The sequence below is a fragment of the Lytechinus variegatus genome, chromosome 5 (genome assembly GCF_018143015.1).
Source record: "Lytechinus variegatus isolate NC3 chromosome 5, Lvar_3.0, whole genome shotgun sequence".
Lineage (NCBI taxonomy): Eukaryota > Metazoa > Echinodermata > Echinoidea > Temnopleuroida > Toxopneustidae > Lytechinus > Lytechinus variegatus.
Window position 1 is genome coordinate 25,270,742 of NC_054744.1, and position 17,866 is coordinate 25,288,607.

The window sequence follows — 17,866 nt, forward strand, 5'->3', positions numbered from 1 at the left end:
TATAATTTATACTATATATATGTATATACATACGAAGGAAAATATATAGATAAATGCTACATATTTTACAGTTCATTATAATGCAATCTTAAATAAATGATTACTTTATAACTTTATATATATAAATATCCTTTAACAATGGCTAGGACTATTAATTTTACAGAAAATGGAGTATATTTCAATACATTACATCTGTATGCATTTTTTTCGAACCTTTACACTCTACTGAATTTCTAGAAGTAATAAGGATTTTAATTGCCAAAGTGCAGTTTTGTTATTAAAGATATTTATGATTCTATTCAAGATGCTTCAGATCGTAAATCATGTGTTGAGCCATACAGATTCATTTACCTTTTCTCGGTTTGAAAACGGTTATGTCGAATCGATGATCGGTGGTGGTAGTAAAATTTACTTTAAGGTGCAAAAACCTGCTTTCGAGATGACTTCACGAATTAGGCACTATCTTGAACATCTCATATTCCCTGAAGAAGGAAAGGTGTTCCATGATCTCTGTCTGCGTATCATATTATGTTTTTGTTTTACACGTCTAAATCTCTGCCTGTACAAGAAAAGTTTAACTGGTGATGATCAGGTACTGAAGGTGTAGGTTTGTATCTTGGGTGAATTCTCACTGTAGCCATCACTACCGAGTGTTGTCGATGGTGCAATGGTTGGGCTGGTGGTGTACTCGTTGTGAACGTTGTGCAATCGCATGGTGCCCCCGCGCGTGTAGGTACTGCTGTCGCGGCAACGGCTCCGGTCGAACTTGCTTGCTTCGGGGAAGCACCAGGGGCACATGTCTGCCAGGTTCTTCTTAAAGTTCTCACCGATGAACGTGTAAACAAGCGGGTTAAAGCAACTGTTGCTGTAACACCAGCAAATGGCAATGGACCAGGTCACACGAACGGCTGTACTATGGGTCCAACCAATGGCTTGCCATATCTGCATGATGTGAAACGGCATCCAGCAGACAAAGAATACCACAATGACAGAGATGGTTAAGATTGAAACTCTCTTGGATGCTCTCTGAGCTGCACTACATGCACCGTCAGACCTCAAGGGTAGGTTACTACGTAACATTTTGTACAACAGCGTGGTATACGCCATAAGAATTACTACGAGGGGTAGCAAGAAGCCTAAGACCAGATTGAAATAAGCATAGAAATGTGCTTGCCTGTCTGAGATATCCACGGTGTAGCAGCTGGTCACCCCATTATAAGTCTTGGTGTTGTAGAAGAGGAAGGTAGGTAGAGTGAGCAGGATGGAGAGCACCCAAACTAATCCACAGAAGATCCTGGTCTTGTTCTTGGTCCTGTACCGTATCGATGATAGGGGATACACCACCGCGATGTACCGATCCGCACTCATGAAAGTTAAAGTGTAGATCGAAGCAAACTGGTTCACGGAGTCGCAACCAACTATCAGCTTACATAGAAACGACCCAAACGGCCACGCCATTAATGCAGCTTGTACAGCTTGAAATGGCAAAGTCAAGACAAACAGAAAATCCATAATGGCGAGGTTGAGTATGTAGATGTTAGGGATTGTCCTCATGTTGTTGTAGCTAAGGAGAACTATGATGACTAAGCCGTTCCCGATGAGACCTATTAATACGATGATCCCGTAGACTATAGGAATACCAATGGTCATCCACTGCAATTCACCTTTTGGGAATCCCATCATCGTCTGATTCGACATATTCGGCGATTCTAACTCTTCATTTGTCACCATAAGTGACGTACTAAGCTGATATTGTTCCATCTCCATGTTTTTTTTTTCTTCTAAGAGTAGGCTTCAAAAATCAAATATATTTAAAAAACGGACCGCCATTAAATTGAAAAAAAGGATGTCGAATAGTATCTAGTTTTTCTGCCGAAGAATTGTTTGGAGTTCACAAGCTACTGTTAAATCTAGAATAAAAACGCTATCTAAGCGAATTCGTAAGTTATTACCTTGAAAAACGCGAATTGTTTATTGTTATTCCAAGATTTTAAGTTACTTGGATATCGGAAACTTTCTGCTGTAAATCCTCAAAGTCAAATTCTCGCGGACTAAATTCATGTAGAACACACACACAAGATACGAGAGTGACATCGAAAAATATTCTCTCAGTAGATAAATTTCCAAAGTAAGACGAGCGATCCCTGACACACCTCCTTTATATTGAAGCGTCTCGTCATTAACTAAAGGAGTGAATTGGTCATGCAACATTTATGATACACATGCAGGCGACACACTAGTCGCGCGCAGATAACTCACATTGTGCGGCTGCGTGAGAGGGGTAAATACTGATAGTCACGTGATACAGTCGTAGTTGCTCCGCTAGCCAATCACGAACCGCCTGAAGCAGCGAGTTTGTGATGCTGTTCGCTATTAAGCACTGGGCTCGGCAGGCCTAGAGCAAATTGATAGTGTGGTATCAAAGGTGGATAATGAGGATTTTGTTTGTGGACCTATCCACGATGGAATGAAGATGAATCATTAGAATATGGAATGTGGACATGAGAAATTTACATATATCTATATATACATATATATATATATATATATATAAGCTGTTGTACAAGCATAACTTCAAACACACACACACACATATATATATAATATATATATATATATATATATATATATATGTATGTATAATTGTAGTCTAGAAAAAGCAGCATAAGATAGACTGAGAGCAGTTAAGTTTGGACGCGTAATGTTTTAGGCCAGAAACTATTAAGCTGTCTATTTTTGTTCAGTGGTTTCTTTTTCAACATACGCTCCTCATGACCAAACGCAATATTGTTTTTTTTTTAGGGGGAGGCAAAATATAATATATTTATTTTGATATATATTAAAAGTACGGGAAGAAAGCGACCGAGCTGAGATTTATAACGTGTTTTATATGTTGAAATGAAGTTTCTGATGAATTATTTCAGTGTAATTTGTATTAAAAAAGCAATGAAAATTCCATTGGAAGCTCTCGTCGCCCTCTCCCTTTACCCTTCAATCCCCGCTGCATATACTGCTATAGCCTACCTCTGGTCGCAAAGTCAAGATCATGATTTTTTTATAGAAAATGGGAGAAATAGACTTTCTACATAAGCACCAGCACTGAACACCACCAGTGACCCTGGAACACAACTACCAAGACCAGAGCCCATATAGTAGCAATTCAGGTTGAACCCAAATAAGTTCGCAAACAACTTTTAATTTCGATTGTATAAGACAAAAAAATCGATTGATTTTGTTTTCTTCTTTGCACAACAACTAAACCTGGTGGAGAAGAGAGTAAGCAGAAGGGGATAAAAGGAACGACAAATATTCAGGTCAACAAATATTAAATAACTTCGCCCAATTTTCCCTTTGGGATGTTGGAGCGAGTCAGATAGATCGATAACACATGATGAGTGAGAAGTAGAGCGAGCTTATGTCTTGATTTAATCATAACAAATTGACCACAGGTCTCACGTCAATTGAATGTAACTACATCTTGGGGCTATACTCTACAAACACGTTAGATGAACCTGCACGGAAACTTAAAAATATACGTGTACATTCATTTTTTTACCAATCAATTATTAATCTATGTAAAAAAATATATGAATAACTCTCGTTGACAACTGAAATGATGATTTCAAATTTATGAAGATAACATTAAAGAGTAAAATCAAAGGCTTATATAAATTATTATTATTCTATTATCTCCACGCTAATAGTTCATTTGTAGCAATATGAAATTTGATAAATCACTAAATATTCTTGCACGTATTCATTATACGTGGTATTATTGTTAAGGAGCTTTCGACGCGTTCGTGCCCTTTCCTCATATCTGACTGACTCCCACCTTGACCACTATTCTAATAATATGCACCATGCTATTAAAAAATAATAATTGCATTATAGTGAAAATTTGGATGTATCAAAAGTCTCCTGGTAATTTTTTATTAAAACTAAGCATTGTCTTTGTCTTTGATTGGAGCCCGTTTTATAAAACAACTGATAACAAATTTGCAATAACAATTTAAAGATGCTGGAATCATTCAATTTGATCGGCTGATAGTAAACTCTAATAGAAATGATGCATTTGTTAGAGTTTAGAGTTTAGAGTTTTTAGGTTTTATAATGAGGGCATATGATACATGCCCTTATTTCTTATCATAACATAAACTGAAAAATAAAACCACAATTCTAAATGAAAGGTTTCAAAGCAAATACTTTCGGACGGCATGGTCATGTTACATCACCGGTGAGATGATTTGAAAAAGAGCTTGAAGTAAACTTTTCAGTCAAAGTTCAAAGAAAGGAGGGTGAATTCTAACAAGAGCAGGATGATGAAAACTTAATTTGAAGAACACCTTCCTTGTGGAACGGGAGCTCTTATCTTGTTATCATGATTGATAATGTAGGCGGAGATGGAGAGCCTGTGGGTTCATTTCCCTATAACTTGAAGACAGCTGGAGGTAAATTAAATTAACGAATTTGTTGTACGGATTAACCCGTTATTTAGCTAATGGTAGAACTTACACGATGTCAAGGTTCTAAAGAAACAATTGAATCACCTTCCCCTTGCATTTTGATTCACTTTCCAAGATTTTAATTGACTTTAATTGAGCAACAGGTTGGTGAACCGGCAGGGCTGTGAGCGTTGTTCGTGGGTTCTTTTTTCTCCAATAAACATACCCACACACATACCGCCATGACCGGTATCAATCGATACGAACCCCGCCATGGACTCATTAGCAGACGATCTTTACTTCAGACGCGTGAGGTGCATACTGACCGAGGCGGAGGAGGCATTGGATAGATAACCAGAGAAGAAAAGGGTGAGGAAGAGAGTAAAAAAGCATCGAGCAAAGAAGAGAGGGTGAGAGGCGCGCGCGAAAGAGAATGAACTGAGAAACGAATCGACTCGTTAAAAGGAGGGTAAACAATTTGAAAATACTTATCATCGTAACAGTCTTGTTTACAACAGAGTTGCACCGGCATAAACATGCCAACAGACATGTAGGCGTAGCAGGGTCAACAAAAAGAAGATCATTTTGCAGGAATATAAGTAAAAAAAAAAAAACGTCCATTCTTTCAGAGTAGGGGCATGTGAGCGAGCGCGGGTATGTTTCCCATTTTTGTCTCGTGTTTTCCTTATCATTATTACAGAATTACATGAATCTTAGTTTTCATTTGTAGTCAATGTATATAACAACATGTGCAGGCACCTCACGTATGCAACAACGTACACACTCACACCATACACTGACTGCAGTTATATTTTGTTTTCAACGGTTCTAAAAAAATAGAATTTAAACTTACATTTGAATCTGAACGAACATTAATACTAACACTTTTGCAATAACGTAGGCTTTAAAGCGTGGAACACCTTAAAACAAAAAGGGAATGATAACAAAAGAGTATTATTTCCAAAAAGGGAAAATAGCTACTTCATTCATGTCATTTGGGTTTATTGGTATCAAGTTATTCAAATATTAAATAGAAAATTATTCAGTGAGCTTATTTTCACCTTTTATGGCACATTAGCAAAATTATCATTCATCAACAATTGAATAAGACCTATAAAGAATTCTTAATTATTAGTTACTGTTGAAAAAAGGGATAGAAAGAAAAAGTAAGAATGACAACTAATGAGTGCGATTATATACACACGGTCTTACTATAATTTTTTTTCTAAAAAGGAGAATGATGTTTAGTGTTTAAACTTAAAAGATGACATAGCTTGTGTTTTTGGTACCATAGAACTGAAATTTTACCCAACACGTCTTGACAATCAATAGGGAACATCTTTACAGGTGGACCATGAATTAGCGAGATCTGTCCAACTCAAGGACTCCAGAGACTCGGGGAAAGGACGCTTGCAGTCGCTTCTTCGGAGATCGCTCCATAACGCGTACTGAATGGGATCGCTAATGTTAGCAAAGACACATCTTAATTCAATCGAATTTCCCATTGATTCGAATGAATCCAAATGAACAGTCGCTCCTCCTTTGACATTCTTCACAAATCCCATGCAGGCATTATGAGAATTATACCCGATACAGCGATTAAAGAACTTCTAAATTAATACCAATATTATTTTTCACTCACTCACATGTCATCTCTCTTTCCTACAAAATAATTTGTCTCCAATATATTGTCTTTTCCCCGATGACATCCCTTAATTGAAAAAGTATAAAAGTCGCACCTATGGAAAATAAATGACGTTATACAAGAATAGAAGAAGGAGGAACTCAATTTTTTCATTTTCCCAACTCAAAATGGAATCAATCTTTGGCAATAAATTAATTTCATTGGAAAGAATTAAAATACGGAAAACGGTGTAATTGTATGAATGAAATGAATAGTAGTAGACGACAAGTTGGTGAGTAGATTGTGAGAAGTAATTAGGGAAAGCAGATCTTGCAATTAACTATCCAAACATAATATCAACTTTTTACAATTTAAAAAAAAATCTCATCCATTCCATTGTTTGTCATATAAATATAGATTTTCACCTTTCCAATAATCTTATTTTTCTTTGTTGACATCGTAAATCTATTTTCACTTCTATGAATCTATCGTAAAGCACGGCAATATCAACTGTATCTTCATAAATTCAAGAAAGAGATCAGAAATACGAGCTGCAATGTGGACCAGGAATTATTACGTCTTCTTTTTCAAAGAAAATCAGAAACATTTAATGAATAATGAATAAATACTTCGGACGAGAATTCATTTTATTGTTAGCGCAATGATCCATCCTTCATTTTCTTTACAGGAACGCTAGTTTGCAAAGTAAAGTGTTGTTTTTCTGTGTATTCAGGCAGGTTTCTGGGCCATATCTATATACGAACATTGCCTGTACCAGGTGCTTTCATCGTGAAAGTAATATCAAGCAAACACAATCTTCGCAATGCTTTAACTTTGGTACTACGGTTGAAGAAAGCTTCTTTAGGCATGTACTTAACAGTGAACTATCTCTTAATCACAAAACGAAACATTATCTCCATGGTTCTGGGGTAGATATTTGGCAATTAAAGCCCTGAAAAGCAGAATTTTGTTTTGGATGTATATAATAATGATTTTACTCAAAGAAGTGATTTTCCCCTCTTTCTTTTAATTTCGAGTTTTACTCTCTGTAGAACCGATGAAATCAAATGGGATTTTTTTTTACAGATAGGTTCAATGCTTCCAGCAAAATAAGTGAGCACTTGTTCCACGGGTTATATGATACGTCATCATCACGACGCAATCTTCGAAATATGATACAACGTTTTGCAAGCAATTGTTTGTGCCTTGCAGCCCACCGATTTGTAAACATTTATTTAGACACCAACTGGACTTGGGGAAAGAGAAATGCCAAAAAGCGCGCCAATGTGATTCGGCATTGAAGGGGGGAAAACGTGGAGGGAGACAGTTGGTTTTTGCGACTCACCATTTGCGTAATTGGTGAAAGTGTAAGCAAACTTTTGACTGTAATTGAATCGTTAGTCAAGACAACAAGAAGCGCCATGCACCATCTGCTAATCGCCCGACCACTAATGAGGAGCGGGATCAAGGATAATGTAACAATACACAGAGTAATCAGAAATGTGCGCATCAGATTCAGATGCAAAATATTATTACAGGGAATATGCATAGAGATTTACGAATGTTTTTTTTTTCAAATCACTTGTAAAGTAGTCAAAAGATCACCTATTCAAGGTAAAAAAAATATTTTGATTTTACTGTCGGAAACATATTAATCAGTATGATTTAAAAGTTCAAATTACCAATATATGTAAAAGAAAATCAATTTAAATGAGAAAATTAAGGGAATAATTTTATGAACTTCCACACCAGAGGGTCTCTGAATGCTTGGTCCCATTGCACTTACGGATGCAGAGAGAATGTAAAACGGAAAAAAATCTTGCCATCCGTTGGAATATGTTATGCATCCGTTGTGTGCCCACTGCATACGTGTTTCATACGCTCTATCCTTCGAGCATCCGTCCACTGTGAATTCATCCGCGCAAAAAGTTTTGAGCTGTACAAAACTTGCAGAACGAATGAACTTTCCGCCGCGCGTGTACGATGTGTATACACGACATATACGAACAACAAACGTTCTATGTCCTCTTTATCCGTTAAACCCCCGCTGTATCCTTTCTGCATCCTATGGGCATCTTCGCAACTCAGATCCACAGAAGCTGAACAACGTAAAGAGGGAGGAAAGATAAGATACATGGAACGTCTATACATCGTTAGTAATAGAAAGGAAGACAAGCGTATGCATCTCTTAAATAAAGTATTCAAAACACCCGGTAACCCCTTCGGAGCTGTCATCCATTTTCATCCGCAATGTTTCCGATGAACAACCGTTTAACATCCGCGCTACATACTACCCACTTCCGTTATTTTCCGTTATGTTTTCGCAGATTTCTGGAGCGGATGAAAACGGATGGAATTTTGCTAGTCCGCTGTGTCCTTAATGAATTTGTTTTTACGTCCGTCGGCTAGTGGACCAGGGCTTGTTTAAGGAGACGTTCTTTTAAATGTTTTCATCATGAAGTTGCCCAAAGTTGTCATATTCTGAAACCTTATATATCAGTGAGAAGATGACAAATAAGATATATAATGGGGTGAGAAATTTAAGAAAAGAGAAAGTAATTTTATCAAATGATTACAGTAAAGTTGAGATTCCATATTTTGCAAAACTGATTGAAATACAGGTGTGTTAATGTCAGAAATCATATAAACATAACTGATATATGATTACAAAACACCAGATTGACATCGATGTATGTACTTGGAGTTAGAAAGAGTCTTACAATTTACATGATTAAAATGACACAAGACAAGCTGGCAGACGTTGCAAAATGATTGATGGCGTAGCTTTGTCAAATTTACTCAACATTGATATAAGCTCCTAAACATGGGAGGCTTTTAGCGGAGTTGCATAAATTAGATTAACACTAGAACGCTTCCCGACATATAAACATTGGAAAAAGTGACATTCTCCCGTTTTCGTCAAGTGCTACGTGCCCCAAGTATGGAAGCGCACATTACATAGCGGCACACAATGCACTATGCATACAAATCACATACTGATCTCAAAGTTTTCATTGCGGAAGGATGTGTTATGTTAGAAAAAAAAACATACGCTCTTGATTCCTGAATTTTAAAAAAGTTGTAAGACTGGCATAGCACTGGTTTCTTCTTTTAGTTATCATTTAGGGAGTTGTGAGATGATAGCAAGATGAGGGCCGGGTAGGAAACACAAATACACACACACACATATATATATGAGTGTGTGTGCGGGTGCGCGTGTGTGTGTATCTTAAACTATAAAAGTAATTTTGCTATTCAAAGTTTCCCAGACAAAAAAATGAGTAATCAACTTCAATTTCAAAAACGTTCATCGGAGTTTCTATAGACATTTGCAAGAATTGGCATTGTTTTTTGTTTTTGTAACAAAGTATTTGGAATGTTTCCAATTTACACTCGTTATGACAAATATTCAACAAAGAACTGGGATACCAAATTACGTGTAATGAAAACATTAACGCAGCCAATGTTTGAATATTATCTTTATTTCTCGTAATAAGTGCTCATCTGGCAAGTTGTTGTCCAATAACTTGATTTTGACGCATTACCGCGTGATGTACTTTCAAAATGTATTTTGCAGGTTTATGTACATATGTCTCTTTTATGGAAATCGTTTAATGATTTCGGGTTGTAAGACACCGATTAAATGATATGGAGAACCGAATCCTACTGAAACATGTCAAATTAATGGTTAAGGATGAACACGTGACCAAGCATTTACTCTAGTTCTTTTAGTAACATGCACTTTCACCCATGGTTAAAAATAGCTGGCTATATTATTCTTTCGCATAAATACATGAAGATAAATATACACACACATACACATACGCACGCACCCACCCACTTTCCCTCACACAAAGAAACACACAAACACACACACACACACATATATATATATATATATATATATTCAATTCAATATGCATTTATTTCATTCTCGATAAAAACAATTATAAGGCAAGGTATGAGAAACAATATATTTACAAGCAAGAGTAAAAATGAGAATGAAATATATTTGTGTGTGTGTATATATATATATATATATAAATGTGTAAAGTTATACATGTACAACAGCTTTTGGCAACTCTTTTTTATTTAAATATTGTAAGAAATGGATGAAGAGAACAATGGTAGGCGTAGCTTAAATCAAGGTTCCCCAGAGCTATCTACCCTTTGGAAAAATTGGTGATGCCGAAAAAATGTCTCTGCCGGGAATCGAACCCGGGCCCCCAGCTTTGAACGCCGGTGCCTTAACCACCCGATCAATCGGATCGGGCTCGCCCTAGCTACTAACCGTCTCTGTGGTCTAGTGGTTAAGGCACCGGCGTTCAAAGCTGGGGGCCCGGGTTCGATTCCCGGCAGAGACATTTTTTCGGCATCACCAATTTTTCCAAAGGGTAGATAGCTCTGGGGAACCTTGATTTAAGCTACGCCTACCATTGTTCTCTTCATCCATTTCTTACAATATATATATATATATATATACAAATATATCTCATATTTCAATAATGTACGTAAAAGTTTTGTATATATTATATACAAATATTTTACGCACATTATTGCAGTGCAAAAAGTAAGATGATCATGGAAACATTAGTATTCGAAGAAATATGAAAATATAATCTTACAATTCATATATCACTATTAAACTTTCCTCCTTAGTAATATTTGCAAATATTCAGCAAACTATCCTATCCATATTCTAAAAATGAAATCCAACATATTTTAACCCGACTCTGAATTTAGGAGGCAATTTTTTTTTGGTCGATTATACTTCTTAGTTTTGGTAAGTTCAGAAATCCGCCATATTGAAAGACAGACCGCGTCATCGATAATTTGTCCTGCATTTACATATATGCCGAAGGTTAGGAAGAAAATTTCGTTTAATATAACGGGATGTTTTGCAGGACAAAAAAGGCCAGTTCCCCTCGGCAGGCAATAAATCTAATAGTGGAAAATGTTCGTTTTTCAATCAATTATGAAAATACCAGAAGGTTCATTTATTAATGGGAAAAACAAAGACACCCTGGTGTCATAATATCACACGTGGAAAAAACACCTTGATTTTAATCGATGGTGACCTGTAAGGTTTGATTTGATTTCATAATAGAATTGTAAATCTAAATTTGTCTTTCGACGTCTTATTTTTAGTAGTGTCGATAATGTATTTTTAGAATTTCAGTAAAAAATAAACGTTTGTTCTAAATCTTAGACATTTAGGAGAAAAAATATGAAAAATGATACCGTAACTATATACTTTAAAAAAATACACTTGATCCTATTCTGGCTGTTAAAGATATTGTGATTTTGTATAAGTATACCTTTACTTATCAAACGTAGTTAGATAAATATGATAGATTAATGAGTAAATAATTCTTTCTAGCCAACCTCTTCCTATCTCTCTCTCTCTTTCTCTCTCCCTCTCTCTCACTCCCTCATGCCCCATCCCTCCCAATGTATCACCTTCCCGGCCTCTCCCTAAACGATTCTCTATCTCTCCTTTTATTCGTTACTCAATTTCTCTCTTTCTCTCTCTCTCCATCTATATATCTATCAATCTATTTATCTATCTATGTCCCTACCTTTCATTTTTTCTATTGCTTACGATTGTTATACTTGTTTGTTTACTTTGTATTCGGCGACGACGTATTCATCTTTATGTCTTCTTTTTCTGATGTTGAATTGATAACATAACATAGACTAAGTGCTTCGACTGCAAGGGTCCAGAACCCATGGCCTTCCATGTGATACCTCTATAATTACTCAGCCATCCCGCCTTATAGAAGGAATACATCCTATTTCAATATACTACGTTGAAATATTGTGAGAGGTTTGAAAAATTGTGTTCCTTTGCAAATTACTGAATTAAGATTTCTGATTTGTTTGTTGACAACAATGGTCTATCCTCACTCCTTGATCAAACGATAATACAAGATGATCGTTTATCATTTCACCCACCGGGAATTACGTGGACAAGTCGGGATATACAGACGAGTTACGGCTTATTAACTGTGCCGAATGAGCTTAACAGACCAGTGTTGTGACACCATTCACAGGGTGTGTAAAAAAAACCCATATAGTCGTTTCACATCTACCTTAGATATGAATGCATTATTATCATACCTTAAAAAGACATCCATGTAGAATGAAATTAGTGTGATTACATTTTACATTTATTGGACGACGATGTTAATCCACAAAGATTTTGGTATGGTGGATTAACTACGCATAACTTTACAAAATGGCTGCAAGGTATCGCCGATCCTATATAGCATATTGCTCAGATGTATATTTTATTTTCTTATAGAACAACGTAAGGTCATGTAGTAAATGCGATTTTTGGGGGTAACATTTTTTAATTTTGGTCTTACTTTTTTAAGTGTATAATTATATCCTTAACTGAATATATATATGAATATATATTTCTTATCATAATAGCTCATCCAGCAAATTGTTTTCAATATTAATTATCATAAAAAGTGTTAATGACAGAAAACGAAATTAAAAGCTTTCATGTGGACATTGAGTATCCCCTACAACACCCCAATTCACACGCAAGTCACGCACCATATACACCCCTAACCATATTTCGTAGTGTACTTGAGAATGTTTTATGAGATACCCTTTAGCGAACAGCTGACCCGCTGGGTCATCTATCGCAATGCAACTTACATTAATCTGTCATCAAGAAAATAAATTCCATGCATTCTCATGATGTCTATATCTAGGGTTTACATACAATGTTTGTGGAGGTACGAGGCTTTAACTCATATTAAAGCTGATATACAGATTTGTACCTTGTGCACTTGCCAATCGCTCATTAGGGTATTTCTCATTTTAGTGAGTTACAGTCATGTGTCCAGGCAGGAGCGCCAGAAACGGTAATTCTCTATATATTTTAAGAATCATCCACTGAACATGCATATTGGTAAAGCTAATTCCTTGGTCACATTTGCTCTACGGCGACCATACGGCGACTCGAAAACAGCCGATTTAACATGTTTTTGTCCAACTACAATAATAGGCGGTTAGAATTAAAATCAATAAAATGGCTGTTTTCGACTCGCCGTACGGCCGCCGTAGAGCAAATGTGACCAAGGTCATCTACACCCACTTTTTTTCAAATTTGCCCTTGCACCCCCTTTACATGTATTTCATTATCCAAAATCGTGGTTAGAACTTAGGTTTTTTCATTATGTCAACTTCAATCTCAGGTTATAAGATAATCCATTGTATATATGTCTTTTACTCGGAAACAGCACTTTGAAGATTACTGTGAGTCAATTATGATAGTACCTTCCTTAATACTCATCTCCGGGATTGAAGAGTATTGAAAGCACACAAGGCAGTTGAATAAATCCTCTAAAATATCTATCTATGCTCTATCAATGATACCCGACAGACGAAAAGAATAGTTTTATTGTAAATGAAGATCATGCTGACTCCCAGGTTACATTGAGCGATTAAAACATCCAGAGATAGAAACACAACACTCAAGAGAGGTTACAGGAATTAAAAGCAATAGATTGAATATGCTTACTTATATCTATGGTGAAGTCACCCCAGCAAACCCGGCTACTGACAGATCAAAAGATTACACGGTTAGACGTTCCAATTACATGTTATTGATATGAGAGGTCGTAGGTTGGGAATAAATGTTTTGTGTGTGCGACTGCGTGGTTATATGTGAAGAAATCGCGTTAAATTGAAAGTTTACTTTTAACAATATTCTTCGCAGTTTTATGTCATTAACATGTCGTAATAACGTAATCATGTTTGAACGCGGGATCGGCTACATTCTAACCTTTTATTATTCGATGATTTAATTTCTTTCATTCACATCCTATGTTTTCTCTTAGTAATGTCTTTAATGTAGATAGACAAAGAGCAAGAAAACAATCGTTCTCTATCAATCAAAACTTTTTATACGAAGAAAGCGAATAAATCTAGTACAGGATACGATGGATGTCAATTAGATCATGTTGTGTACAGATGTAACTTATTTATGCTTCCCCTGCTGCAGAAATAGAATGGTTAACATCCCCAAGAAGACATATAACATTAATCATTCTTTTGCGCCTAAAGTTCTCTCTCAACAAAAAGTAAAATAGGGTGGAGGTGTAAGTCTTTAGGAACATAAATGAAGTAAATACTTTAGAGAAGAGATGTTTTTAGTTTGGATTATTTGCTCAGGTTGCCAAATGGGGAACTACTGAATCGCCTATTCTCACGAGGGATCATTAGTTTGTGGATATATCTGATTTACAACATTTTGTGATAGTGTGGGTATAAAGCGATTATAGCTATTTTGGTTATTTGTGTGAGAGTACACGAGAGCAAAGGGATTCATAAGTATATCTTTATTGAGATCTGTATTGCATCTCGGGATAATAACGTCTCATTAAAGGCAAAAATTTGTCTGGTTGGAATAAACCGTAATCACCTTTAAAACAGCTATCTCTCGTCCGTTCCCTCCCAACCAAGTGGCAACAGCATTCGATAGCTCTTGGATACTTTATGCCCACTCCATTGGCGGGCAGTATACCGGGTCGTGGTCACTCATCGGGCTTTTCATTCGTCGCCATCACTTGATAGCTGGCCGGCTCAAGAGAGATAAATGTGACACCGTGATAAGAGGAGAACAAACAAACAACAATATACCAAGAGATTCTTGAAAACCTCCCAGTATTCACCTATCAAGAACGTTTTATTTCTAATTTGCAATCTATCACCCATGTATACTGAACAAAGATGAACAAGAAGAATAACAGCGGTTAATTTTGTTTGGATAACTTAAATCTGAGACTGATATGCCTGAAGATATTTTTTACAGTCATCGAGAGTATCGATGACATCGATATTTTCAATCGATTCTTTTGTAAACTCTCATACCCTGTAAGCATTTTTTTATCATCAAATGTTGAAGAAGAAAATTATTTTTATAGGGTAACAAATTGAAATGAAAATTCGAGAAGAAACTGGCATTCATGGACAGATTAATGGTGATGTTATGATGACGATGGTGATTCACAATAATTCATTTCGCCAAATATTACGAAAAGATGGAAAATAACCGAAAAAAAATAATCAGAGGAGCATGTTACTGAGAACAGAAAAGAAAGAAAGATAAAGAGATACACGTGTACGGCATTTGAAAATGTCAAAGATCATAACAACTTTGCTTGATTAATAAATATTATCATCCAATTCTTTAGGGGAAATAATGAGAATTGTCAATTTTCAAAAAAGGTATCAATGAAAAGAGAAGAGTTCTCTTCTGTTCACTTCCCCTATAACTTTAATATACAGTCGATGAAAAAATGTTAAGAGAATTAATCATTTCAAATAAAAAACGAGAATTCTGATTCATATAATCTATGATTATTGTGCTTGGCACTCTACAGAAAAAAATGAAATATGTTGTGCATTCTACAGAATGGATGTCTTCATAGTAATTCATGTTTTGAATACGTCGTTAATGCTCCATTCATGTCACGAATTTCGATAGGGCTAATAATTTTTTAAAAGCTCGCGTAATAATATCCGTTTTTCTACTAATAAGCAATCCCTTGGCACTTCCACGTTTAGTCTTCGCCATGTTGCAATGTTTTATCTAGTGGTTGTGATTTATTATTTTCCAAATAAATGTTGATATTGCTGATGCAAGGAAGAAAAATCGGCACAGTTAGACTGTTCATCATTTTGATGGCAAGTTGAAAAGCTTATACATGAGTGCATTCGAGATGAATTTCGTTGCACAACTGTTAGGCATCCTGACTTTTTTTTCTGGGGGGGGAGCTTCACTTTTTGAATCTCCCATATCCACCCTTCTCCCCTCTCCTCCTTAAGTCCTTCTCTGTATCTTTTTCTATCGCTTGCTTTCTTAAGTCATTTGCCTTTCCATGTTTTTTTCTCAAACCTTTCTCAATGTCATTTTGATCGTGTTTCGCAGATGATTTGTTTCCAGTCTTTAACCCGCGAAGGTGGCATCGCAACCGTCTCCGCCGTGTGAAAAATACAAATATTTCCTCTGCCGCATTCATCCCCTAAAGTTACTCGCGGAAATTGTCTGTCGCTTGCTGGTATACGCATTAGGTGTTGTTATCATTCGTAGATTATCCAGAACTAATGTGTTCTTAATGCCTTAGATTGCCCCTGGGTTGATGTTAGCTAAATCTGAATGCAGTATTTTCCATTGCATTCAAACAGTTTTTTTCATCATCTGAAAGATTAACCTACAAGCAGCTCATTTGACAGAATGAGAGGGGCATTCTTGTAAACCGTTAGTATATCTATGTGAGATATCGTACTTCAGTGTTAGCTAAATAAATGTAATGCATATAATAATAATAATAGCTGGATTTATAAAGCGCTTTTTGCCCGAGGATACAAAGCGCTGCTATTATTACCCCCAGCTTTAGCTCGAGCTACCATTACCGGCGCTCAGTGCATTCAAGGAAATAATCCTGCCGGGTACCCATTCACCTCACCTGGGTCGAGTGCAGCACAGTGTGGATAATTTATTGCTGAAGGAAAACACGCCATGGCTAGGATTCGAACCCACGACCCTCTGTTTGAAAGGTGAAAGTCAGAACCACTGGACCACGACGCGCCCACCGTTGAAATCCTTTTTTCTAAAGTGAAGAAACATTTAATTTGCATGATTACTCTAAAATTTTACAAGCAATCATTAGTGATTTTAGCTTTACAGGACGGGTTAGTCAGTGTTAATGTATTTTCTACGGAAGACTTGATATTGATAGGACTTTTGCTCGAATGTTGAAAAGATACTTTGTGAGACCGCATTTAATCTTATGATATCGTCGACATTTAAATTTTATCTTCATGAAACTAACAATAACCAATTCACCACTTTCACTTTCGATTTTATCATAATTTGTTTTTCTCTGATTAAACTCCTTTACTTTAAAAAGTTGAATGCATGAAAGCTTTATAACCTCTGCACACCAACATTGGGTCCGATTTTACGTACTAATGAGCCTTCGACATAGCAGACCTCCTGTTTATTTGATCCTTCGAAATAATGAACCTTCAGAATAACGAACCTCCGGAATAACGAATTGTGAGCAACGGTTGCTGTTGAATTTATGCCTTTTTTTAATATTGTTCCACTTTTAACAAAATCCAAGCCATCTCTTAAATCCAATCATATCCAAGATTTTCCTTAATATTATCGTATGTAGACCAAACATTCAAAGTACACTTAAAGGCCGAACTTTCCTTTTTAAGGCAATGATATTCGATCTCTTCACGAACAAAAGCTAGCCAGCTAACAAGATTTGTATTTTGTTGTCAAGAGAACCCTTCTGGCAGCTAACTTGGAAACTTTAGAAGCGGCTTGTTAAGAATTAAGGGCTTTGTTCAAAATGACAAACATAGTAAATAAATGTAGTGTACGAAAACCATCTATCATGCCATACTTAATTACGTTTAATGTGTATACCTGTATATGTGTGTTAATAGAGTGGATATCAAGGGGATGGCTCTTTTTAGAACATAGTTATTTCAATCTTTAAATGTTTTTATATGTGAAGTATGCAATATCCCCACACATTATACCAAATCTAATGAAGATAGCAACATCCAAAAAACACTTTGTTCCCATTTCAAACATAATTTTGAGAATACACTATGCCCCTCCACACTTATCAGAGGCATTTTTTTTGGGAAAAGGCCTGAATAAGGATTTTGTTTAACTTTTTTTAATGTATAGGAGTTTATAATTATTGTTTAAGCCAGGTAATCAAAATGGTATTACCTGACAGGGATCTTTCATATTAAA

The 17,866-nt window shown here is 36.1% G+C and overlaps 1 protein-coding gene across 1 annotated transcript; it reads right to left on the reverse strand.

Annotated features, from left to right (window-relative positions):
- Positions 1–588: 588 nt before the first annotated feature.
- Positions 589–2,191, reverse strand: LOC121414842 (somatostatin receptor type 2-like). Its single transcript, XM_041607898.1, has one exon. The coding sequence runs from the start codon at positions 1,765–1,767 to the stop codon at positions 589–591; it is 1,179 nt and encodes a 392-aa protein (XP_041463832.1). The 5' UTR covers positions 1,768–2,191.
- Between the last annotated feature and the right edge of the window lie 15,675 nt (positions 2,192–17,866).

What these genes read in the sequence shown, in the direction of transcription:
- LOC121414842 (XM_041607898.1), bottom strand. Translation starts at nt 1,767, where the DNA reads ATGGAGATGGAACAATATCAGCTTAGTACGTCACTTATGGTGACAAAT.